The sequence below is a fragment of the Dermacentor albipictus genome, chromosome 6, assembly GCF_038994185.2.
Source record: "Dermacentor albipictus isolate Rhodes 1998 colony chromosome 6, USDA_Dalb.pri_finalv2, whole genome shotgun sequence".
In the NCBI taxonomy this organism is placed as follows: Eukaryota; Metazoa; Arthropoda; class Arachnida; order Ixodida; family Ixodidae; genus Dermacentor; species Dermacentor albipictus.
Genome location: NC_091826.1, coordinates 22,610,315 through 22,637,085, shown reverse-complemented (window position 1 = coordinate 22,637,085; position 26,771 = coordinate 22,610,315). Strand labels below are relative to the sequence as shown.

General features: G+C 44.3%; 2 protein-coding genes across 2 annotated transcripts in view; both read left to right on the top strand.

The window, feature by feature from the left end:
• cpa (F-actin-capping protein subunit alpha) overlaps window positions 1-25,044 on the top strand; it is a 30,282-nt gene extending 5,238 nt beyond the window's left edge. The window contains exons 2-8 of the mRNA XM_070540112.1: window positions 502-617; window positions 952-1,015; window positions 1,650-1,972; window positions 2,737-2,821; window positions 8,514-8,585; window positions 20,408-20,470; window positions 22,113-25,044. Coding sequence (XP_070396213.1) covers window positions 502-617; window positions 952-1,015; window positions 1,650-1,972; window positions 2,737-2,821; window positions 8,514-8,585; window positions 20,408-20,470; window positions 22,113-22,253 — 864 coding nt within the window. The 3' untranslated portion in view covers window positions 22,254-25,044. The remainder of the gene's footprint in view (window positions 1-501; window positions 618-951; window positions 1,016-1,649; window positions 1,973-2,736; window positions 2,822-8,513; window positions 8,586-20,407; window positions 20,471-22,112) is intronic.
• Window positions 12,579-14,737, top strand: LOC139060863 (piggyBac transposable element-derived protein 4-like). Its single transcript, XM_070540111.1, has one exon. The coding sequence runs from the start codon at window positions 12,822-12,824 to the stop codon at window positions 14,589-14,591; it is 1,770 nt and encodes a 589-aa protein (XP_070396212.1). The 5' UTR covers window positions 12,579-12,821; the 3' UTR covers window positions 14,592-14,737.
• Window positions 25,045-26,771: the final 1,727 nt, after the last annotated feature.

Here is a 26,771-nt window from a genome sequence, read left to right as displayed (position 1 = left end):
CTATAAAAAGCATAGCTTCAGGTAATGTAGGTATAACACAGCATCGGTGCAAAATTTTACTTGAAATAATATTGAAGGGTCACGAAAAGCTTGTGAGAATTGCAGTTCTTATTCCGAGTCCAGAGCATGGAGGAGCAGTGCAGCTCTTAGGTGTAATGAAAATCTCTGAACCAATGTTCTGTGACTTGCATCATATTCACTAACCACTAGGTGCATGCATCATGTGCTTAGCCATTATTTAAAGGCTGTCAGTAAGACAAATAGCAGCCTTGAAGTTTTGGCAAGATTTTTTCGATGATGTATTTACTACTTATTTACAACCAGTTGAGCCAAAGTGAATGTTCGTCGCAGTTGGCCTGAAGAGTAATACAGAGTCTTGTGTTTATGAGCTTCAGCTTATCTGGGAGGTGCTCTCAGTCACGATTAAAATGTGGCCCTAGACGTTACACCAGTGACTTGGCTAAAAGCCAGAGTTTTTTCAGAGTCAACATTTCTATGCAGGTTCGCATAGTGTCTGACTTCATCCAGTTAGCACCACCTGGGGAATTCAATGAGGTGTTCAACGATGTCCGCCTGCTGCTGAACAATGACACCCTGCTCAAAGAAAAAGCGTCCAGGTAAGGAGGGGTTTGAATTCGAAACTAGCTACGATTCAACTGCGAGAAATTTAGTTTTTCTAGGGTATGTTGTAAATGTAAGCGACAGAGTGTAAAAAAGCCCTCTCAAGTTGAACTCCCGGCAGATGTGGTGTTTTTCATGTGTAGTGCTCTACTACGAATATGTGGCCTCTGAGAGCTTACTCTAGCCAGTGTTTAGTACAGTCAACAGGTGGTGCTGTTCATAAAACATGACGAGGACCTTTTATTGTATGATCCAGATTTTCAGTGTTGAACCGCTGTTCAAATAGTGGTTGGGAAAACTCCTTTGCATTTCTTTTTCTTTATTTTTCAGTGCATTTGCACAATACAATAAGGATCAGCTGACGCCAGTAGAAATTGAAGGCTCCGAACACAAGGCAAGTGCATACTTCTCCAGCTGATTGTGTTGCTTAAGAAGCTTTACCTCATGAGTTCCTATATAAATTAATGGGAATAAAAAAATTGTTCTGTTTGACTTTTCTGCACCGAATTTGATTAGGTTTATGACATTAAAATTTTTTCAATGTACTAGTTGTTAGGAGCAAATTTCGGATTTAGACTGTCAGGTTATATCAGAAATGGTCAAATAGTGCCAAATTTAGGAACACTGCAGCATCAGACTTGCGACTCTGCAGCTGAGAAATAAAAAAATATCCCAATCCTGTAAACTACACCTACAGAAGCACCTATGGAAGGCAAAATTGATGTATTGATATGCCGCTCTAAAGCATATTTTAAAATTTTGAGTAGGGCATTTGCAACCCCCCGCACCTAAACATTGTAACAACTTCATGTTAGCTGTAAATTCACATATAAAGCTTGCCTGAATCAGATGCTTAAACAGGTTCAGTTTGTGGAACTGCAGTATCTTTTCATGTACAGACTTGCACATTTATAAACTTGTTAAACTGTCTTTGTTAATAATAAACCTCTATTGTATTTGAATAGGGAAGTCAGAGTTGGTCCCTAGCTAACGCCTCCTCTTAAGGTCATCTACCTGTTCATGTTCAGGCGCTCGTCACCCATTACAATGACCTTGGCGAGGGCCGCTTCTACGACCCGCGCACGCGGCAGTCCTTCCGGTACGACCACCTCCGCAAGGAGGCCACCGACTACCAGAGCCATCCGCCGGGCTCCAGCGGGGATGGCAGTGCCGGACTGCCCGAGGGCCACAGCGAGAGCTGGCGGGCTGCGCTGGAGGAGGTGTGGACGCAGTACGCGCGCGAGCACTACCGGCACGGCACGTGCGCCGTCTTCGACCGCAGCCCCAGTCCCCAGGAGTTGTCGCTAGTCGCCTGCCTTGAAGACCATCAATTCCAGGCACAGAACTTCTGGTGGGTGTGGTTGTGCGTGCGGGTCTGGTTGTTTTGCTTCCATTTGCTTGTTTCTGGTGGCCTCATCTCGTGGATCACGTTCGTGAAGGCCAGTCAACACTACGTATGTAAAGCACAGATTTCAACGTGTGGATGATTTCCTAAACTTTAGGGCATCGTGCTGCTCTGCTGAGGGAACCCTATTTGAAACAAACCATTGGACCAACTTGGGTCACTCTCTGGTTTAAAAAAATCCTTTAAAATTTCTTGCTTATCATCATGCCTGTATGAGTTTTCAGATTTCTAGCATCAGTAGGCTACCCTGGAAAGATTTAGTCACTCCATAAGCACAGAAGATTGAAGCAATTACGTGCAATGTCTTTGTCCTTGTCATTGTCAGTGATGAACATAGTTACAACACCTCACCGCTTGTGCATGCATAGCATTATTCCATATGTTTTAGGTATGTATACAGGCAGCAAACTTTCGTCCCCTTTCCAGCCACATTACACTACATCATCTGAAATCTGTCATGGTCATAGCATCATCCCATCAGACAGTGCATAATCTGGTGCTGTTGCACAGAGAAAATAAATATAACATCCATAACACTTGTCATGGCATGGCATGACCTCAGTCATTGTCTGGCCACTAAACACCAAATACTTGCATACCCACACTGATTGCAGTTTAGAATATAGTTAGTTTTAGTGTCTAAAGCATTGTTTGGGCAAGGACAAAAACCTAACATTGTGTGAATTTCTTTTTCTGCCCTTGATCACCAGGAATGGTCGTTGGAGAAGCGTGTGGACAGTAACCTTTCCCTCCGGTGCTGCCACAGCCGATGTGAAAGGACTCGTCAGAGTTCAGGTAAATGTCTTTTTGTTTGACACCCAGCAAAGGCATCTAGCAGCTCCTGTAGCTCTCAGGTGGTGGTGCAGGGCTGCATTCTTACACTCATCGTTTTGCGGGCGATACAGCTCTCGATAGAACCATTTAATAATTGTAGTGCTACCTTTCCTACGAGGCAATTTGCCCAAATAATGGTGACGTAGTCATTTTTGCAGACAGCGTGTACAAGCACAGATTGCTTGTATTATGAAACAGACAATGGAGACGTGGCTCTCATGATGAAACCATGCTTGAGTGACAAGCCCCAGCATGTGCAGCTGGCACTTCATTTGAATGACGACAGGTCCTGCCATTAGTTGGGGCAAATGTGCGGTGCAGAGAAGTGTGCTTGCAAATTAGGAAAATTGCCCATAGAGCTCATTGAAGGCAGAAAAACTGCCTTTCATGCGTGTGTGACAGACTGAAACTGACTGGTGAAAGATGTGGGATTTGTAAGCCTCGCAAAGGTACCTTGCAAACTGCCTACCATAGCCGTGAACAGCAGGTGCGCGTGTGGCTCATATCAACCACGGCTGGTCAAGCTTTCACCAATAGAGGACACAGAATGGAGCTCTCACACAAAAGGGATACTCGTATTACAGTGGAACCTCGATTTATATGTCCCCCAGTCATGCGACGACCCGCATTTTACGACGAATTGGTTTGGTCCCAGCAGATCCCCTGTGGAAATAACGTATTGAAAACCTCAATTATTCAATGCAATTTTACGCAGACCCTGCCTCTCCAGTACCATCTGAGAGAGAAAAAAAAATGCCTTAAGTAAGTGCAGGCTGGCACGTGAGCACACTGTAGCCGGCGGATAACAGGTGTGCAATACCATATTTACTCAATTGTAAGGGGAGTTTTTTTCATGGTTTTCATTGCTTCAATTCAACCCTCGCGTTACATTCGGATAACGGCAAAATTCACAATTTTAAAACAAATATCCTATATTGTGCGGTTCTTAGTGTCACATTCACAACCTGTACTTGTATCTCGATCCAATCCATAGACAGGTTGAACCTAGTCAAAACTTGTTTTTTGTTGGAATCAACGCCGTTTTCGCTGTACTTGTGTTACAGTCGAGGTTCTGCAGTACCCTGTGGCCTTTCGTGCTTCGACTCCGCTTATTTGTTACTTTATGGTGACATAGCGCATTCGATATGACACCCGCTTTGAGAGATGAGCAATTTTGATGGCCGAAAAAGAGGGAAACTCCGCCGTGTCTCGACGTCCCGACGTCAACGATTCAGGGATAGCAGGACCAGCGGGAGGCCCTCTTTAAATGCGGGGCCAGTCGGAAGATCTCCGTGATCCTCGTAGTAGCTTGGTACGAGCCCTGAATGAAATGGTCGTGCAGCCTTATAAGAAGTACTTTATCTCGAACAAGCTCGAAAGTGACGTGATCTCGTGCGATCATTTATGGAGATAGTTTCGCTTTTGCGAGACTTGGCTCGTCCCGGTACCGAACTCCTCAGGAGTATACGGCCGTTAGTGCTCTTGGCACTAGCAAAGAGCTTGGCACAGCGCCATTTATTAGAATCTAGGCCGATAGCTTTTTTTTTTTTTTTTCAAATACTCATGTACCAAGCTCTAGGGTTGGCTTAGATTCTAGGATTTATAAAAGTGCGCCAGTTTGTTATTGAAAATGATAAATATGATGCATAGCTAGTGCCATGTAGAAAAGTCAGTATCGCAGCTACTACTAGGCACACCAATAGCCAACCGAAGTACACGAGCAATGTCGCTGTTTCGATTTGTGTCGTATTGGTATGGTACGGTGGCTGAGTATCGACGTGCGGCGTGGCGTTATCGTAATGGCACCAAATAGGCGATGCCACAGACTAAAGGTTGTGCTAGCTGCTGAGGCGTCATCAAACGTTCAAGCCGTGTGGTAGTTCAGCATCAATGATAAAAATGTCTGTCGTTGGATGGAGGCAACTAAAGATGCCTTTTGTCTGTGCCGTGTGCTGCAACGAGGAGCAGGTAGCGATAAGGAAGATAAGCGCACGATAACAGAGGGGAGCTGTTCGCTGAGATTGCGCCGCGTTTCAATGCATGCGAGCCGTGCTGCACTGTCTGCGCATACATTGGCGTGCGGACGCAAGGTTACGCGCATCCTCAAGTATACGAGGCTAGCAGCGATGATGACGTAGAGTGAGCTCGGCATGTTCATATTAAATAAATACTGTTTTCATTTTGTGAAGGCTGGCTTCACCTTTGCTGGCTTCGGATATTCGGGGGTCGGCTTAGAATTGGGACCAGCCTAGATTCGAGTAAACACGGCACTTGTCAGGGACGTTTTCGGTGCAGAGTCACACGAAATTTTATGAAAGTGTAACCATCTCCGAAAGGGATCGCCCAAGAATATCGTCTAAGGAAAGCTGTCTTCACCTCAGGTGACGACACTAAATAAAGAGAACTTGTTTCCGAATTGTCCACTCGTTCTGACTTATGTGTTCGTTCCAACTTACGCAGACATGTTGTGCAGCATCGACAACATTCGACAGTTTGTTTGTGCATGTGACGATGTCGGGGACTTGCTAGATGTTGCAGCTCTTGAGAAGAGTTGGTGCATTGTGGCTGGGCAAACGTCCAGAAAAACATCACTGATTCTTTTTGTTAAAGGTGATAATAAGGATTCGCTCACACCTCCTCCAGGTAGATGCTTGGTTATTTTTTAAATGTAATTTACTGTGCAGCCCACTTATAACGATACCACATATAGCGATATATCGGATATAACGATCGAAATTCTGCCAATGGGACGGCGTTTTTCATGCAGAATAATAGTGAAATTTGCGTTGCTAAGTTACCCTTAACCGAGACGGTGCAAAAAGTTAGCGTGTGCAAGTTCGTATCTGCCACCATCACCGTGCCCCACCAGTGCGTTGATTGTGAAAGCCATGGATAGCATCGCAAGTTGGAACAGCATGCCACAAGATTGCGCCAGCTACTTTGTATCAGCATCGCCGGTAAATGTCCAGAGAAGAGAGGAAAAAAAGGAAAGCACTCCTCAGTGAGCGTGGAAATGCGCCGTAGAAGGAGCAGTAGGTGCGCCGACAAAACAGAAAGCTGTCGCTAGAGACGAACCTGCAAATTTTGCAAGACTCCAAGTACGAGCTCGCGCAGTCGATATTGATGATTTTGAAAATCATGAACGGCACGACCATGAAGGGTAGAACCAGTGACTATGCCGATCAACAGAAAGGCGGGCTTTGTGCAGCAGGGCAAAACCAACACAGTGGCAACTGCTGACGTTAACGAACTTTGGGAGCAGGTCGCTACTTCCTGTAAAATGGGTGGTGCTTTGATGGAGGAGTTTTGAAGTGCATATAGCACTGCCTCGTTCTGCGAAGAATCTTCGACGGGGCGATTGTTGTCGTGACAGACGACGGTGTTGTGCGATGGAGGCGATGACAGCAGCGGCAGTGACGAGATTGACCGTGGCCTGTCTTTGACGCCGGTCCCAATGTTCACACAAAGTGCACTGTCGTCGATAGAGTCACTCATTGATTTCGTGCTCGCTAAATTATAGCCGCCAGTGCTCACACAGCCGCTGGACGTGACTCACACCACGGTTGTGAACTTGAAGCTTTCGCGAAAACAAGGGAAGATTTATGACTATTCCAGCTCGGCTAACGCTTTGCATGCTGTTTAGAGGTATAAATAAACTTCATTTTCCACAGCCTACTTACTACCATGTCAATTTTTTATCATAAGTAGCAAATTTGGTTTCGGAGCTACGAAGGTATGTTTGGCAGCTTTATTATTTTTTTTTTTTAACAGCAGTTCAGATATAACAATGATCGATTGGAATCAGATTTTTCATTCTTCTTGATATTGTTATAAGTGAACTGAACTGTAACATACCTTCCTTGGAGCAGTGCAGGTTCATGCCACGGGCTTATTCAGGCAGTCTGTACCCACTTTTTGGGCAAGACTGAGTGTCACTGCCTATATTTTTAGTTTTTCAATTATACGACATCTGGATTATACAACAGCGTTTCCATGGTCCCCTCATTGTTGCTTAATTGGGGTTCCACTGTATTTGGTTTGCTTCAAAATTTTTAATTTTGATATTCACATATTCGCACTCCTCTAACAAACATGTAACACAAGGAAGAGAGTGGATGACACAAGTGGTGCTGAATACAGTAACAAATAGCCAAGTTGTCAGCTTCACTGAGCATCATTTATATTACTACAGGCTTTTCTTTGACGGCTGGCAGCCTGTTATCAAATCGGCCAGCGGCAAATTTTCAGTGCAGGTGCGATGCATAGGTCATTAGGCCCAATAGGCTCTGCTTAGTCAAGTATTGGCAGCTCAAGTGATAGTTTGATGCCAAAACATTTCAGATCTATTCGCAGCAGCCACACTACGCTAGAAAATCAGACTGCCTCGCCAATGGAAGAATCTACGGGATGACAACATTCACGGCAGCCTCTATTCTGTGGTGCCGTTCTTAGACGCACATCGGTCTTTTTTGATAGCTTCAAGCAACCAATAACAAGATAGTTTGGAAGTATGGTGTAGCTTTTCTGCAATGCAAAGCTTAACAATTAGCTAGTTTTGCATGGACATGCAGATTTATGGCAATGCAGTTTGTGCTGCTGTTTAGTGCAGCTTACGGCAGTGAGCTGTGGATTGCCGTGAAGCAGCAAGTCTAAAAAGAAGTTTATGTTCCGCACATAACCGGAGTTTGCATATATGAAACAATCTTATACATGGAAAAATACAGAGTTCCAGTGAAGTGCAGTGGACCACAATAGATTATGGGACACAAGAATTGATAAAAATCTGAATTCGTGCCAAGCCTGGGAGCATAGCCTCAAAATCAGTGTTTCAATCTGTACACTCTTAAAAAAGTTTACACCCTTTGGGTTGTATCTTCTCCCACAATGGTAATCGTCTACTGTCTTGCCCGCGTTTCTTTAACGCTGCCAGCCCAGTATATACTTACAAGTCTGAACAGCTTGCACGTTATCAATGTGACACAGCATTCTTGACCTGAAAGTAGTGAGGTCTGAGTTTTCAAGAACGGAAATGCAAGCAAGGCAGATGACGATTATTGTTGTGGAACAAGATAAGCCGTTGAGGCCGTGAAGACTCACCGTCCTCAACGCTCGGGGACTGCTTTGTCCTCGCCCCCTACCTGCATGTAGGTTAAGAGGCGGGCACTCCAGCTCGGTGTAATAATAAAGCTTTCAATCAATCAATCAATCAATCAATCAATCAATCAATCAAGATAAGCCCCAAAGGATGTAGACTTTTTCAAGAGTCTAGCAGTTTTTGCTGCTGGCACAACTATTCATTAAATTAGAAGCACCATGCTCTAATGGTGCAGAAATTCAAATTTATCATGGAACCCGTGTCTCGTAAGCTTTCGTGGCCAATTGTACATGTGAAGAATTCTCATAATTAAATACTTTGTAAATCCAGAATTTAAGCAGGTTCTTTTTTGCTTTAAATTTCCTATGAGCCATGTGGTGTAGGCAATGGCAAATCCGTGAATGATGGACTTGTTGTGTGTCGCTACTTGTAACACTTGATGCCATTTGTCGAGCAGTGTTAACACCTGCCAAAAGTAGTCATCGCATGGATGTGCCTGTTTGAAGTTTTCGGCAAAACAAGGCGAGCCTGCCCAATTGTCTTTGTTGCTTTCTGCAGGTGCACTACTATGAGGATGGCAACGTCCAACTAGTAAGCTCCAAGGAGATCAAAGCCACCCTCAACATCACGGTAGGCCCTCTTCTTATCTGCTTATTGCAGGCCTTGTCGGGCAGCGTGTGAATAGCATTGGTAACTGAAGGGGGCATTGCTTGAAACACGGTCGAGCTAACCTGAGCTCGCCAGCAAGGAGCAACTGCACCGCGTTGTTGCTGTGACTCGAAGTGTGTTGCAGCAACAACACAATGACCCCAACTTTCCTATATACTGTATTTACTCGAATCTAATGCACACTCTTTTCCAATGAAACGGGTCCAAAAATTATGTGCGCGTTGGAATCGAGTATGACCCTAAATCTGTGTTACCATGTTGTCATCAGCATTTCAAAATGGCCACCTCGTACATGCTTTGAGCCTAGCGTATGCCTAGCTGCCGTAGCTTCCTCGATGTGCTGTAGTACGTGTGCTAAGGTTAGTCCACCGTCCGTCTTCCTGTTTTCTGCATTTGCTCTATCAGCATGAAAGTGCTGACTGCGAAGACACGCCGAGTGCTCACCATGATGCCACAATTCATGGGAAAGGGATCACGTGTGCAGAGAGGGACGGAAATCGGGCCACATCACAGGTGTTCGGAGTTCCAGAAACTTGCGTGCGGGACTGGCATAAATAGGAGAGCCATTCTACTCAGGCGGCTGCTGTATAGGCACAGCCGCGTGGCCTCTATATTGAAAGCGATCTGTGATGGGGACAGTCTACACATGTAGGCGCACTGCGCTCTGTTCTTGTCTTGTCGCTTAGTTCACATTGAAGCGAGAGGCCACACAAAGGTCAATTCGCTCACTCCTGCTGCCGCACTTCTAATAAGTTTCTGCAGTCATTGAGTGAGACATGTTCATGTTTGCTTGTGCGCGTGTGACACCATCCTTGTTAATTAGCAAGCAAATGTTTCAGAGTTTACGCATGCGGCTGATAAAACTACTATCCTTACTTTTCATATAACTGCTTACCAATTTGCTATCGCGATCGATGCTTCATCTTACTTATCGCAACTTTAGTGCATTGGGGGTAAATCTGTTTTTCCAAATGAAAGTTGTCTTTGTGTATGAAATAATGAGGTGTGCAGTACTGTAAGGTACTTAAATCACGCCAAATGGGTGTGCGTTACTATTGAGGGCGTCTTTATTTTTTCCTTTTCTTTGGTCACGGAAAATGGGTGCGTGTTACAATCGAATAAATACAGTATGCACATTTATAGGGCACCACCATCAAGTCATTTGGGGCATGTCTCTTGCACCCTCGGCAGTAACAAAGCAAACCTTGAGCACAAATTTTTACCGGTTATGGGAGATGTGAATTATGTCTAGAAACAGGTACCATCAGCATAAATTCAAGAACAAGAAAAAAAAAACTGATCAAAATGTTCATTTCATTTGTTGATACTGTGAACACAGTGCTGGGTCATTACAGGAGTGGGATATGCATATACAGTCGCCGACTGATAAAGTGGACACCGATGAATCGGACACCGATAATCCGTACATGCTTGGTAATTTGGACAGCTTCGCGGAACTGCCAATGGCCCCATAGGCTTAATGTGCAATTCCTGGCGCTGTTACGTTTGAAGACTTTGCGGACGTCGACAGCGCGGTTTTGTCGTGGGTTGAACTGAATGATGCCGAAATAATTGAGCAAGTTCTCCCACCGTCAAACAGCGACTCTGATAATGATATGCCGTGTGCTCTGGAGCCTTCCACATGCGGATCTGAGTCCAGCCTTTGCAGTCTTTACACTGGCGTACAGCGAAACTCAGAACTAGCAGAAATACAGGCAGACTTTGTTGCACGTAAGCGGAGCTGCGTGCAGCAACACTATAACCACTTGTTCTGTGCACAGGGGCCTTAAAACATAAATAAAGTGGTCTTTCTTTTTGATACAGTCAAACCTCGATATAACGAACACGCATATAACGAATTATTGAATATATCGAACTCTTCCGAAATATTTTTGTCAAACACATGTATTTTTAACTTCCTATAGCGAACGCGGCTTGGCATAAAACGGATATAACGAACTTCGCGACGCCAAGCCCTACCTCACTTTAATAGCAGGCGGCAGGTTTCGTTGCACTACAAGTGTGTTGTGCGGCGCAGGAAACGTTCAGGACTACCTCGCAGGCGCTGACAGCACCACAGATGCCACGTCGTCATCGAGAGCTGACAGCCAAAGAATTCGTCCGCATCTCACAACCGCTGACAGCGCCGCTTCAGCAGCAGCGGCAGCGGCGTGATCGAATGTTGCTTTTGCGTTTTAGTGTTAGCAGTGGCGTGGCCGTCGTAGCGTTGTGTGGAGGCTCTTTCGGTGGTCGTGTCGAGTGCGGTGCGCGGGTGTGCGTAGTGCTGTAACGGCGATGAATGTGAAAAAAAGAGTGGCACTGACGTTAAAGACCAAGCTCGAGATTGTAGACCCTGTAGACGATGAGAACATTCCGACTTCACAAGAAGCACGTGATGCGTTGGATTTACTGCGCCGCCACTGCAGTGCTATTGAGGGCAGTGGGTTTGCCCATGTTGATTGTTTGCAAACTGTGGAACAGGGCGTGGTACGGAGTGCGATCAACACCAAGAAGCAGGCCGCGATAACGCAGTTCTTTGTGCGTAAATAAATGAACGTGACCCAAGTAAGCATCGTTCGAGTTGCTGTGCCTTCTCTGATTGAATTTTGCTCCTCTTGCATGTATATTTTACGAAATTTTATATTACGAATTATGGATATAGCGAACTAATTTCAGATTTTTTAACTGTTCGTTATAACGAGGTTTCACTGTACATTCGTTTTTCAGACATTCGGTAGTTCGAACTTATTTACGTTCTCTGTGGTGTCCGAAGTATTGGTTGTCGACTGTAATGCATAACATAAATAACTACAGGGTGTCTACCAACCGGGAAAACCGGGAAAACCGGGAATTCTCAGGGAATTTGAACAGTCTGGAAAAACTCAGGGAAAACTCAGGGAATTTGTGCTTCTATCAGGGAAAATTAGCTGTAACTTTATTGAAAGGGAACGAAAGTCGTGTTAATGCTGGCTCCAGTAACAGAGGAATCGCAACGAATCGTCATTGACGCCGTGTCATCGACACTACGTATTGCCAGAGTAGTTAACGACCGATTTTCTAGACGCCCGATTTTTCGGACATGCCCGATAATTTGCACGGTTTTACGGCACCACCGCGTACTCCATATACTCAATGTATATTGCCCTGACTGCAGGTCTGAAATGGCATCAATCAAAGCCGCCACCGCCGCTATTTTGATTATCTCGCCGCCTCGAACCGGCACTCTCGCAGGCAGATCCGCTGGCAGCCGTAACCACCACCGCGGCAACGTTAGGCCTAGCTGCTTCTATGTTCACTATTAAGCTTCTTGCCGTGCGGTGCCGTGTTTTTCATTGAAAGAATTTGCTGCTATCACCAATGGCACCGACTCCGCCTTTGTAATCCTCGCGATTGGCTTTGAAGCTCGCAGCGTACAGCGCGTTGCGTAATGCCAGTCTCCGAAAGTTAGCTTCGCCTCAGTACAATAATGTTAGGCAGTGAAGCATAACAAGCGTGGGAAGGGGGCAATTGTCACGGGACATAGTATGTATTCCTTAATTACCCATGCGTGCACCCCGTCTCCTGTCACAGTACAAGCCCCGATATGCCTAATAAGGGTACTGGCAGGCTTTCAGAGCTTTTTCAGACGTGCTTGTGGTAATTTTAGCCCTTAAAGGCAATTAAAGGCATGCATTAATTTTTTCAGACTGGCCGTTTTTTTTTTTCAATTTTTTTTGCGGCCCCTCAGAAGTTCGAAAAATCAAATGTTGACTGTACAACTGACCAAGAGGATGCTTCAGATGATCCATGTGGTGAAAGCGTGGTATAAGGAGGATGAGAACAGAAAGGACCGATGCACTGGGGAATTAAGGGGAAATGAAGGGTGCCGCCGCCTTTTTGAAGGAGCTTGAGCTAAAAAAACTAAGTGTTGGCTGACGCTGAGACACAGGTGTCCCTCATCCAAACCAAAATAAATTGTTAACCCCTTAACCGTTTTGGACGAGCTGTGCTCGTCCTTGCCAGGCCGTCCCCAAACCGTTTTGGACGAGTGTAGCTCGTCCGCGCTGAATACGTTCTTCCCTCCAGCGTTTCGGACGAGCGGCGCACGTTTGTGGCGTAGCTTGCATTTTTACTCGACAGATGGCAGCACTGACCGCTTAATTTCTTTTTCTTCAACCGCGTAAACTTTTTTTTTCGTAGGGCAACCTTGGTTTTAAAATGGCATCCAGTGGAGGCGACACGTGTATTGCTGGCCCGTCTTCTCGGAAACGGCGCTTTTCTTCGTCGTCATCTTCGTCAGACGATGGTGATTCAGACACTGATGTGTACATTGTTTCAGGGAGCGAGGATGACAGTGATGATGTTGTACTCAGCAGCTCTTCTGATGAAGAAGATGATTGCTCGGAAGCGAACTTTGCGAGCGCGCGTCAGTGGACGAAGATCGACGTCACGAACATTCCTACACGACCTCCTCGGTTTCCTTTTCTGGCAGTTCCCGGTAAGACGTTCACTATAAGCTCGCCTGGTGACTTGCTTGAATATATTCAGCGTTTCCTCGATGATGAACTCATTTCAATGGTGGTCGAAGAAACTAACCGCAATGCTGCTGAGAAGGTGAAGGGCTGCGGTCCGTGTGAGCATAGCCGCGTCAAAAAATGGGTGCCGGTGACTGAGGAGGAGATGTGGGTGTTTCTTGGTCTCTTGCTGTTGCAAGGAATTGTGCAGAAGCCACGACAGGATTGGTATTGGTCCAGGAACAAGCTCTTATTCACACCTATTTTCGGAGAGGTGATGAGTGGCAACCGGTTTCAGCTCCTGATGCGGATGCTGCACTTTGCTGATAATTCCAGTATCAGCGACCTTAGCAGTCACCCGCAGCCGAAGCTGCACAAGATATGGCCGTTTCTGGTTCGGTTGTTGAAGAACTATCGCTCAGCCTACGTACCGGAGCGAGACATATCCATTGATGAAAGCCTTATGCTCTACAAAGGAAGGCTTGGCTGGGTACAGTACATTCCCCTCAAGAGAGCCAGATTTGGCCTGAAATTTTTCATGCTTTGTGAGGCGTCATCGGGGTACGTGTGGGATGTTATCATCTACACAGGAAAAGGCACCAACCTCGGCACACCAGCAAATGTCGACCCTACGTCTCCAATGGGAACGAAAGTGGTGATGAAGCTTCTGGAGCCCTTGCTAGGCAAAGGCTACTGCCTGACCGTAGATAATTTTTATACGTCACCAGAGCTCGTCGACCTCCTCCTCCTGAACCGCACAGATGTCTATGGCACAGTCAGAGCAAATAGAAAAGACATGCCTCCCGAATTCCGCACACAGAAGCTGAAAAAGGGAGAGATCCAAGCTTACCAGCGCGGTAAGTGTGTCGCCCTCCAATGGCGCGACAAAAAAGTAGTGACTGTCCTGAGCACTGTGCACAGCGCAAACATGGAGACGTTCAAAGACTCGAAAGGGAGGGACGTGACAAAGCCAAGCATCGTGCGGGACTACAACCACACAATGGGCGGTGTCGACAAGTCAGACCAGATGCTGGCGAACTACCCTGTCCCCAGAAAACGGCAGAAAATATATTACAAGAAGATTTTTCGCCACTTGCTTGATGAGTTGACATTTAACTCCTTTGTTTTGTATCAAAAGGAAGGAGGGAAGATGAACCACCTCGACTTCCGCCTCGCCCTTATTGAAGCAATCTTCAATAGGTACCTCGACCCCGCGCGAAAGATAAAGCGTGGCCGGCCTTCTGGCGTACTTGATCCCATACGACTTCAAGAGAGGCACTTTCCAGCTTACATCCCTCCAACCGAAAACAAGGCAACTCCAACCAGGAAATGCTTCATTTGCTGCAAAAAGCAAGGAGACAAAGGCCGGAAAATTAGGAAGGAAACACGATTTTGGTGCAAGAGCTGCAACAAACCGCTATGCGTGATCCCTTGTTTTGAGATTTACCACACCGTCCCAATGCTTCCTCGGTGAAGCAATCAACTTTTTGTCACCACAACTCAGTGAAAGAGTTAAGAAATCGGTGGCTGTGGTCATTCTTTAATTTTTATTGTTCATTACCAGCAGAAAGTTCCTTTTCTTTTTTCTGAGAAACAATAAACTTGAATATGCTACTTTGACTTCGTGTTTGCTTTAAATATTTTTTTAAGATCGAATACATGCTTTTTATTGCAATAATAATCGAAATCAGGAATAAAAAAAATAAGCAGTTTTGTGGAGAAATTCGTTGATATAAAAAAACGGTGAAGGGGTTAAGGCAGTGAAACCCAACACTGAGATGTTGTGTACGGGCTGAGAGTATGTCAGGACAGTTGAGGTTGACTTCCCAGCTGCTGAGAGAGAACCTTAGTTGTGACAAAGTTCAGGACCTCATACAGATGAGCTTGCTATCAGTTGATAGAAATAGCTGATCTTAAAAAATATTTACTTATGTATGGATCTCTTTTTCATTCGTATTTGAAAATGTTCGACTCAATTTGGAATGGGCTTTACCATTTCTTTTGCTGTGCATTTTACTAACACCTTCCTTCGGTTTTCTTTTTAAATAAAATAGATATTACTCCTTACTATTCAAACTGGATTAAGTCGTTTTTTTTGTTTCAGCATGCTTACTAGAGAGGGACAGCATCGGGCAACGTGGTGTCAGCCTGTCTTGACATAAAACAAAGTTCTGGCTCATTCAGGGAATTTCGCAAATGTGCTGAGGGAAAACCTGGAAAACTCAGGGAATTTGGAAATGTCAACTTGGTAGACACCCTGAACTAGTAGCTGCCATGTTACACATTGTATTGCGTAATTACATGGGAGTGCAGTTTGCAGTCACTCCACTTTGTACGTAGTTTCTAAGCGAGGTGTTTTTAAGCAAGATGTAGGTACATGATGGAATTGAGTCTTCTTCATTATGTGACCACCAGGCTGCATTCAAGACTGCGTAGCTGTGCTGTGGGGCAGATTTCTCTTGGCTCCCCTGTGATAAAATCTCTCTTGGGGGTTTTATGTATACAGCAGAACACCTTTAATACGATTTCCGCTGGACCACAACAAAAAACTTAATACCCGGCGATGTAGTCGGCAAGTGTCACATCAGCTGGCAAGACAGCATCAGAGCTCAAGCAGTCATCATTACTGGACTCGGCCGCCACCATTCGGCTACTGCCACATGCTCGGGCTGAGAAAACCACTGTGCCAAAAACATTCGGCGACAACTTGTGAAGGTGTCCTTCCACACGTGAGCAACGATGTGCACCATGCTGAGAACGTCCACTTCGTATCACTTCCCAGCTTCGGAGAACAAAATCATCCACTTTTTGTTTAGAGTTTACATACTCGATTCCTGGTCCATGGGTTGATGAGCAGAAGTAGGATTAGGTGGCTAAAAAACAACTTTGATGCTTTTCAGTTTGAGTGTGCGATTATGTGGACTGCAGTTGTCAACGACCGTTATTATTTTGCGGCCCTTGGAAAAGTTTGGCTCATTGCCAGTCCAGCTGCTGCAGCCAGCCTCGAAAAATATCCTGAGTTCATCCAAACCTTCCTGTTTGCCCCATATTTGACACCAAGGCTTTTGACATTTTTGCAACGGTGAAGATTTTGAGTAGGGTTGCCAACGGCCTCAAATTTAGCGGGACAGTCCCCACTTTTGAGTAAATGTCCCACGTCCTGACTTGACACAGTTGCGAAGGCCAAATGTCCTAGCTTATGCTTTTTTTTTCTGCTGGATAACAAAAATAAACCAGATTTTCTTTTTATAATGCCTGGCATCTTGTTTGCACTTCTTCTTTAATGATCTGATGCATTGTCATAAACATAAAGGCGGTTTTGTTTTTGTCATGGTTCTTTATGTACATTGCAACAAAAATTTTGTTTAACTTGGTAGCGTTGTAAGGGTTGATCATTTGTGTAGGGGTTGGTTGTCGCGTCGCCAGCCCCCCCTCCTTCCCATCCCAATTTTGTCCACTTGACAGTTGGCAACCCTAGTTTCACACCTTCCCAATGACGAGCACAACAAACACTCCGTCCCAGTCATATTGGCGGCAAGAGGCAGAGATATTCTTTGGTTCCACTTTTTTCCACCAATGTGCGAGTCTCCCGTAAAGGTCACCATGTTGTTCAGAAAAGGCTTGTAAAAAAAAAAAAAGCGCCGCCTCATTCACATTGAACCCATCATTTGGGTGGCATGTAGCAATGTGCTGAAGTAGCTGTGCGTTTTTCTGTACGGGGGTCACATGCTCATCAACACTGCCCATTTCCCAACGCACACTTCTGAAGAAAAGTCTGTGCCTCTCTCGGAACCTTGCGAACTAGCCTTCAGAAGCCTTGAATGAATAAATATTCATCATTGCACATTTCTCCGCTGCTGCCATTATCAGAGGTCCCCTCAAAGGCGCATGGCACATAGCGAGAGTCACTCACCCCCCGAAACAAAGCTTTTCCAGCTGAGGTTCAGTTGCGGTTCGTAGCCGCTTTCTTGAAGCATGAGACTTTTTCCCTTCAAAGGCTTGCAGGATCTGGTGTTCCGTTTTTCACATATGCGCCCAACACGCTTCTCTTCACATCGTGCCTTTTCACACTGTCGTGTCGCTGTGCACCATTTTTCAACGCTTGCAAGATTTCGATTTTAGACGCCAAGTCCTTGGCCTCGTACTTCTGTCACTTTGCTGGTGTTGCCATCAAGTAGCTTATGGTGATACGGCATGCACAACAAAGCAGCAATGGAAAAAGAAAACTTGTCTAAAACAGATGATGTGGATCCTACAGTGACAACGGGGAAAATGGCGCAGCCAAGCAATGAGAACAAAGACAAAAAAAAAACATGCTCAGTGATGCTGCAGTTGTCGTCTGAACTGATGACGATGGCCATGCCATGGTGATGTCTTCTGCATTTCGGTTTCACTCACACGGTTCTAGCACTGCCTTTACATCTCTTCCGTGCAGGGGCAGTCAGCATTTCTCTGAATTATCCGGTGCATGGTTCAATCCTGCCAAATTAACGAATGTTGGGTCACATAGACTAAACATGCACTTTGACTAGGACCAAAATACTGTTCTGAATTTCCAAATTAATGGGGGTTGAATTAACGAGCTTTTACTGCCTATATCTCTATATCACACAAATATATCACACAAATGCCTATATCACACAAATGGGCTGACTACGTCAAGTGTGCACAGACCGTGTTTACGTTTATCCCTTGGGCAGCTGTCGCAGCGTTCGATTTCGCAAACTTTAGGCAGCTTTGAGTTCTCTTGGGATCTCAGCCAACGTTACTTCTTATCAAGAGAAAAACTAGCTTACTGCTGTTTAGCTGCCATTGGCCAGAACTCCGAAAATCGAAAAGGCCCAGTACCATTGTTGCTGTCGCCTGTCAATGTGTCCTCTGCTATGAAATTGAAAACACCTTCAAAAGTGATTATCGGAGATTACGACCCAAGTTCGTCAACGTGTTCCTGTGCACACATATGCTTACCTGTGACCTGGTCACTCCGTATTTTGACAATCATGCTGTCGCTGCAGGTAGGCGGAATTACGGGCAAAGCATGCACCAAATCTGCGTCCTCAGACAGCAACAGAAATTGGCTGAGCTGACACAATCATTGTCAAGCGCTTCCCTCGCTTAATCACCACCCTCGATGAAGCAGACATTGAGAATTGGGTTCGGCGCTACTTGAAACTGCTTGAAGAAGTCACCCGGGACTGTGTCGCTATTTAACTTATAAATGAACAAACATTGAACACGTGGAATTCGCACAACAAACAGCAAATGCACCCTATGCTGCATTCAACACTTAGTGGCTTGGCTTGTCCTGTAGTTTGGGCGTGGTCAGCGACTATGTGATTGACTAGGCTTCACTAGTTTTTGTTTTGAGGAGGCAGAGGTGACATGGCCGACGACCATGCCGTCGATGTATTAAAACCAAAATATTGCTTTTTATGCTTGACTTTGTCGCCAAATGTGCATGCTGTCATGCAGGCAGAGCCTAAATACCAAATGGCACACTGTATAGTGTCAGACATTTAAGAGGAAGCTTTAGCTCGGGTGCTCCTATCTAAATACATGTAAACGGAGAATTCGTTTTTCTCGGCAACCACTGCACCAAATTTGACGAGGTTTGTTGCATTTAAAAGAAAAACTGAAACTCTAGTGACTGTTGGTTTCGAATTTTCGAGTTAGGTTGTGAATTCTTTATTAAAAATTGGCAAAAATCGAAAAGTTTCAATAAACGAAACTATCAAGTTTACAACTCTGCAACTCAAAAACGAAAAATGAGAATACACTTCTGTGAATTGTATCTAATAGTACATCTAAAGCGGACATAATTGATATGTTACACATGAATATAAAAAAATTGAGTGGTAGGGAAATGCAACTTTTGCAGAACCCTTGTAACCAACGTAACTAATTCACGTAAGAGGTAAAATGACATATTGAATTTTTCCGCTTTGAATGATCTAATGGATGCCATTTACAGAACCGCAATATCAATTCTTTATGCAGAGCTATGAATTTGTAAACTGCATGCTTCTATTTTTTTCAAATGGTCAAATATTTAAAAATCGTTTAAAGAAAATTCAAGCCTTAAATGAAATTTCACTTCCAACAGTCACTAGAATTTAACTTTCTCTTTCAAATGCAACATATTTCATTAAAATCGGTCCAGGGGTTATCTCATAAAAACGTTTTTGCGTTTTACATGCATTTGAATAGGCCGCGTCAGAGTTGGGCCCGAGCTAAAGCTTCCTCTTAAGAAATTGCCGCCAGGACTGAGGTGTGTCGAAAGCGTGCATTGATGGTAGTTGTAGGTGTGCAGCTAGGTTGTCTAATGTGGTTGAAGCCCTTTTTTGAAATTTTTAATGTTATAGATTGTGCACTTGCTATTTTTCTTGTAATTATACGCCAAAGTCTCATCAAACCGTGCGAGAATAACAGTGTGTTGAAAGGGGATTCAGTGCGTACGTGTCCATGAAACCTTTGAGGGGACTGGACTACAGTGACATACCTAGGAAAACGCGTGAATTAGGAATGTATCCGTGGCATTCTGCTGTATGTGTCAAGTAATCAAAAGCACTTAAATTGAGTTTTGTTGAATCAAGGGTTGTATTATGTACTCACAGTGGAGTTGTTGGGCTGGAGTGATGGAAATGATTGCATCACAAAGAACAAATTAAAACCAAATATTCTAGAAAATGAAATTTATGATGCACTGTGGCTATCAGTTTATCAGGGTGCTGTACAAATAATATGGTTTAGATAACCATATAAGTTTCTTGGAATTAAAATTTTCAGCCCAAATGCAGCTTGTTTACTCAGCAAAGTCCATCAGAGATTCGGTGCTGAATAAACAGTTAACAAATTAATGGCACTTTGACCAGATTGTGGGTTTGTTAGCAAGTGCTTAAGTTTGTTCTGCGAGGTACATGTCGGCCAGGTTGGAAAGTCTATGCTGCTTCCCGAAAGACATGTTCAAAGCAGTGTGTGCTGTTGTCCGCTGTAGGTGTTTCTTCACCAAACCCGGGGGGAAGTTCAGGATCTCTTTAAACGATTTCTGCTTACCGAGATGATAGTTTCTTTCATATTTTCTTTGTATATATTGCATGTGCTGGCCACTTCAGTGGCTCAAAACCATTCTGGTTTTTGCCACAGTGTCATTAGTTTGCTTCCTGGCTGTGCTAACCACATTGTGTTGTTTCTGGAATTTAAAGAAAAACTAATGTATGTTACATATTACAATGCATTAAGTTGTGCATTCCACTCTAAAACAAATTCTTGTCGCTCATGTCCTGTCTCCAGAATGAGCAGCAAGCTGCGAAGGAGTTCGTGCAGATTGTTGAAGATGCAGAAAACGAGTATCAGGTGAGTTTTTTCGCATCACATTGTAGAACATTTTCAAGTCAATGCTTCCTGGTTGGTTATTTACTCTGCCATTTCTCTTGCTGTGGTACGGAAGATTTGATAAGCAGAATGAAATTGGCAGTAAACTTGGTTACATAAATACATGCAGGGTTCTTAGCATTCTCAGTGCGTATGTATTCAGGGCTTGGCTTATCTGACCTGCTATGGTTTCTAGTACCTTTTTCACAAACAATGAACTGGACATACTGAAATAATGCGGGTAGGTAGAGTGGGGTCACAGTGCATTACGATTGTGAAACGTTCCGTGGGAAATGATAACTGGTGCATTCATCATCAGTCTAAATCAATGTACAGCAGTGAATATGAAGGATCTAGCTGCACTCGGAAAAGAAGAAAAACGTATACTGTATCCTTGCTTCGCAATTTTATCCTAGATCTGTCGGGTGTACTGTAGCCTAGGGCCATGGTTCCGCTCAGTGTTTGCAAGTTCTGTATAAACGAAGGAAACAGTAAAAAATGATCAGTCTGTCACTCAAGCATGCTGCTGCAGAGCTTTGCCGTGGTTCTTACGTACTGCGTACAAACAAGTACAGGGGGTTTACAGTAAGTAAGTGAGGTTAAGTAAGTTTACAGGGTGCATAATTTGCAAAAAGGTGAATTCCCAGAAAGCCTGACCATATAACCTCGAAACTGAAGTTTCAATCTGTAGTAGTTCTTGTGACCTATACAGTGATTCATTATGTTAGAAGGGCCCTGCCTTAACAGAGCAGAAACCAGATTTTTTGGGGGTGGGGGGGGGGGGGGTAACTGTGGCTCGTAAACTTGTGTCCAGCTCCATGTAACGTGGATACATTTCCAAGTTTCGTACCGTCTCGGTGAAAAAGCAACATTGTTAGCTTCGATAGGGGTGAAATGCGAAAACACCCGTGTACTTAGATTTAGGTGTACGTTAAAGAACCCCAGGTGGTCGAAATTTCCGGAGTCCTCCAATACGGCTTGCCTCATAATCAGAAAGTTGTTTTGGCACTTAAAACCCCATAATTTAATTTTAACATTGTTAGCATCTGCTACATTGCAGTTAATTGGGCTGAATGCAAGACTTGTAAACAATGCCAGTGAAAACGTTGATCTCTTCTCCATCTGCTCCGCTGTGGTGATATATTTGTTAAGCATGGTAGCTGAGAGCTTTATAAAATGGGTGCTTGCTGCTCTCTGCAACCCGTAACCCTCACCAATGACCTTGAAGAGCAAGCAACAGTAGTAGCTATACCGCTTTTTCTAATTTGAGAGTGCTATTCTCTGCATTGCATATTTGCCCAAATAGTAACGGCACCTGTCGTTGGTTCAAATGGAAGCGAGGTGGTAGCTGCACGTGCCAGGGCCTATCTGTCGCATACGCTCTCATCATGAGAACCACGTGAACATCAAAAAAAAGAAAAAGAAAGAAAGCTGCACCCACACACTCCGATTGCAAAATAAATGGCCACACCGCCACCAGCTTGGCAACATACCTCACAGGAAGTCTAACTTTACAATTACATAAAGGGCCAATTGCAGCGACATCTACGAGCATGCTAATGTTTTATTGCTGCTGTCATACCAAGTAGCAAACGTTTCCTATCTTTCTTGTTTTACTTCTCAGACTGCCATCTCCGAAAACTACCAGGCAATGTCGGACACGACATTCAAGGCGCTACGCCGACAACTGCCGCTGACGCGAACCAAAATTGACTGGACCAAGATCCTCAACTACAAAATTGCCTCGGAGCTGAAACACCACTGACTGTCTCCTCCTCTCTGTGCCGCCCGTGCTTGCAGATTTGTTTGTTTTTGAAAAGACTCCTTCTTGAGCCCGAATTTTCTATTCTTACGTGCTTCTGATCTACTGTATTTGATAATTTGTATCGTTCTTGGTTCCCCGTTTATTTTCTGTTGAGCCTTGTCGTAGTCTCGGTCTTGCTTGTCTTTGCCTCGTCGAAATGGACTTCATGCCGCACATTTTGATCGAACTGCTGTGTTTCGACTTGTGTGGCTCTTCTACTTCTCTGGGTGCAACTTGGTCCAAAATGGTTTTTCATTCATGGAGCCAGTAGTTAAGCTAGTTAAGTTGAGACAGTTGAAGGTAAAGGCATCTTTTCCATAACAAGGTACTGCTGGTGATCATGCTGTTGGAGATAGTCAAGTATCATTAACTTTAAGGTATTTAGTTCTTCATGCAACACGTGAGTGAGGCCTTAGAGACTAACACAGCCTGCTTGGAGGCTCCTGTTGGTTGATTGTTGCTATACTTTTGTTCCCGCACTGGCTTCCTTGAAGTACATTCTCAAAACTCAACATGCAATTGAATGCTTTCCCTCTGTTATTATAGTTCTGTGACCATTTGTCCTTTGATGAGTTTTGTATAAGAGCTTGGTTTAAGCGGTGTTTGCAAACTTCCATGCGCAGTCATCTGAGATTTTAATGAGTGCAGGAAAATCGCAGCTCACTGTTGTTGTTTTTCCTTTTTGCCCCCCTCACACACAAGTTAGGCATTCATTTCAGACTCGGCATTTAGACATCTGTGTGGCGGCTGCAATTGTGCAGTGCAGTCCTGAGTAGAGCTATGTTAGCACTAGCCTTCTGTGGTTTCAATTCTGTGCCTGTTGCTGGCATGCTAGTATTGTTATTTCGAAGAACCCGCGTTAGTGCTGCATTTATTTTGTGCTTTCCTTTATAGTGCAAAAAGTGTTGGACCAGTAACTGTTGTACAGAGCCAGATTGATGCAAAAGGAGGCAGTAAGTGGGGAAGTTTGGAACCTGCAAGACTTATTAAAGTGCTCTGCATTATGCAAACCCCTGCATCTTGCCTGCACCGTAGACATTGTGCTGCCGAACTTTTCTTTCGAACTTATATACAACTGCACGTTGTTAGAATCCAGTATGGTGGAGATAAAAAGCAAGTAGTAGTGCCTAAGTGGTGAAAGTATGATGTCAAGTCTGTGAAGCCAAGCTAGGATTTGTTTCATCTCGACCCTTTTCACTTGCACCTGTTTTTTCGTGCAAATTTGCACTGTTGTCAACTGCTGACACCAGGTGCCTTGGGCATGTAGACTATTGAGTGAAAGAGGATTTTGATTTTGCATATCATTTTGCTTGGAGCATCTTTTGCACGCGCCTAACAGTGCTTCTCGCTTTGCTCGATCAATGGGCTTATTACAGGCAGTAAACAAACACCTTAACGTTTGAGTAGACCATTGTAGACCTTTATAAAAGAAGAGTTCCTGGAATTCCTTCTTTAGAAAAAAAAATTTTTAGATTCTTTTCGATGAAGTATAACTTGAATTTGAGATGAGTCCAATGTTGCAGCTTGAGTGCTGATCGCGACCACAGCTGCATTTTTGCAAAGCTGTTGGAAACTGCCAGTAGATTGGATTGCAATCATCGTGCATTTTCTGTACAACCTGTGAAGCTGTTTTAAAGGCTAAAACTTTTTAAAAGTTTGTATGAGCAAGCTCAGAAGAGGGTGCTGTTTATTTATCTGCCGTATTTGCTTCACCTGTTGTGTGTTTGTTTCTTGGCATAGCTATGCGTGTGTCAGGGCAAGCCCCTGGAATTAATGATCCTTATGTTCCTTTGGTATGATTGGGTTTTGATTTTACGCTTCACACTTCCTTTTTACAATCTATTCTGTGCAACATATTTCTTTGCTCTCCTCGGTTATCCCAAGTCACTGCACAAGGGCAACTTCTAGGGGCTCTACAATGCTTATGTCGGGAAAAGTATTGCACATTATGCAGTGCTATAATTTCCTGTAAGCACGGATGCATAGATAGATTGCATTGAACCGCTTTCGATCACTACGGCTTGAGCTTTGCTCCGCCTAAAACATTCGGTGAAGCATGAAGTCATGTGACAATCTTTTTTGGTTGCAGTGTTCTGTGCCCGCGTGCTCTCTCTCTCACTCTTTTTTCTGTTTATCTGTTGAGAGGTGCAAATAGGCTGAGAACCCATTCAAGAGTAGTGTATTCTATGCGCGGCCCATTTTGTGTATAAGCAAAGTTTGTATGAGCAAGCTCGGAAGAGGGTGCTGTTTATTTATCTGTCGTATTTGTTTCACCCTTTGTGTGCTTTGTTTCTTGGCATAGGTAGGCATGTTAGGGCAAGCCCCTGCAATTAATGATCCCTATGTATTTTAGGTGGTTGGTGAAGCGGTGAGCCAGCGAGAGAGAGAGCAAGACTGTTTTGTGAATCAAAGGGCAGGGAATGTGTGTGTGTGTGTGTTACCATTTTCTGGCACATTCGCCTCTCTTCACGAAGACAAAGTTCATGGCACAGAGAGAGTCAACCTTCTGACACGAGTCGAGACAATAGGCATAAATTAACTTGTTCTTTTTTTTTTTCCTGCCACACGTGTGCGATATTTCTCGAGCTGTGGTTGTAACTTTTTTCCCTAGATGAACAATGCTGTTGTTCTACCCTCCCGTGGCTGGGTTTGCGAAGTTTGCACTTGCGCCAAGCCTGTGAGATGGGTTTCTTTCTTGTTGACCCTTTGGGGGATAAGAAATGTTGAATAAAAGAGGGTTGCGAGAACTTGTTCTGCCGCCTTTTCTTCTTTTTTTTTTCCATATCTGAACCCTGTATGTCACCCGATAAGTTACTAGCTGTTGCTTCAAAGGAGTTCTGACACGTGATTTCAGATATGTAGAGACAACCTGTCTCCCGCTCGCATGAGGATGTCACTTTGCAAGTACGAAGGTTAGGAAATATTCGATTTGATGAAGTTTTCTCGAATTGCCAGGACCTGGCATCCTCAACGTTATCATGATGTCATGACTCGAAGCAGAATTTTGCTGACAGCATGCAAGTCTGAAGTATGACAGTGTCGCCCAAAAGAAAATTAGTGCTACGCACGTTCTGGCAGCACTCGTGTGGCAACCGTGGTGGTCACAGGAACAGAGCAAGCCCGTGTGTTGTGCTTTTCGCAACGTCGTTATTGTAGTCATTAGATTGTGAAGCAAAGCGTTAAAATCGGGAAATTACGCCGTCATTCATTGCAAGCTGCAGTTGTCGCTTGTAAATCGGCCGAGGGTAGTGTGAAGATCGGGGTTTTCGGTGCGAGATAACGTATCTTCGCCACATTCCATGCTCATTCTACATGCTATGATTATATATCACTCCCCACCCGCGTGTTGACGCCGATTTACGTAATAAATGAACGAATAAGCTCAGATTGACGTTCTCGGAAAAAATGAAACGAAGGAAACGGTAAGCCTATATGCCCAAGAATATATATATTCTTTCAGCCAGGCGCAACAACTTCTCCCTGAAACACTGGTTCTTCGCATACATCACTTCCCACGCAAATGCCGACGAATATCGGCAAATGCGCATCTCGATTTGCGCAAGCCGGTTTATATTATTCTTTCTGTGAATCGGTTCTCGGCATGTGTGTTATCCCGGGGAAACATTTCGGCGCCGAACCGCTGCTTTTTGTGAGAAATCGGCAAACCAAAATTTTACTTTAGCCTTAGCGTTTCCCCCCAAGAAAGCCGATTTTCAAACCTATGTTTATTCTTCGCGTAAACCCCTGCTAAGCACGCGCATTATCGCGGGGAGTGATTTAGGCGACAAAAAAGCGCTTTTTGGTAGAAGTATAAAATATTCCCAGAAACGAAATTTTCCTAGGCAATTATAGCCTTACTATTTTCCCCCAAAAAGCCGATTTTCAAATCTCTCTTTATTTTTCGCGTAAACCCCTGCTAAGCCCGTTCAAACGGCATCTACGCATGCCCTGGGACTCGTATGCGGCGAACGAGCGCATTAGAGACATTTTATTTTTCGTCGGAAAAATATTTTCATTTTCAGCATTTTTTCAATTTTAGGGGAAAAATTATTCTTTGCCGGATCGTTCATTTATCGCGTTAAACGGCCTCTGCGCATCCCCTGGGACTGATATATGCGGCGAACGAGCGAAATAGAGACACTTTATTTTTCGTCGGAAAAATGATTTTCATGGGCTTACCATTTTTGCAATTTTCGGGGAAAAATTATTCTTTGCCGGATCGTTCATTTATCGCTTTAAACGGCCTCTGCGCATCCCCTGGGACTGATATATGCGGCGAACGTTCGAAATCGAGACACTTTATTTTTCGCCGGAAAAATGATATTTTCATGGGCTATAGGCTTAGCATTTTTTCAATTTTCGGGGAAAAATTATTCTTTGCCGGATCGTTCATTTATCGCTTTAAACGGCCTCTGCGCATCCCCTGGGACTGATATATGCGGCGAACGTTCGAAATCGAGACACTATTTTTCGTCGGAA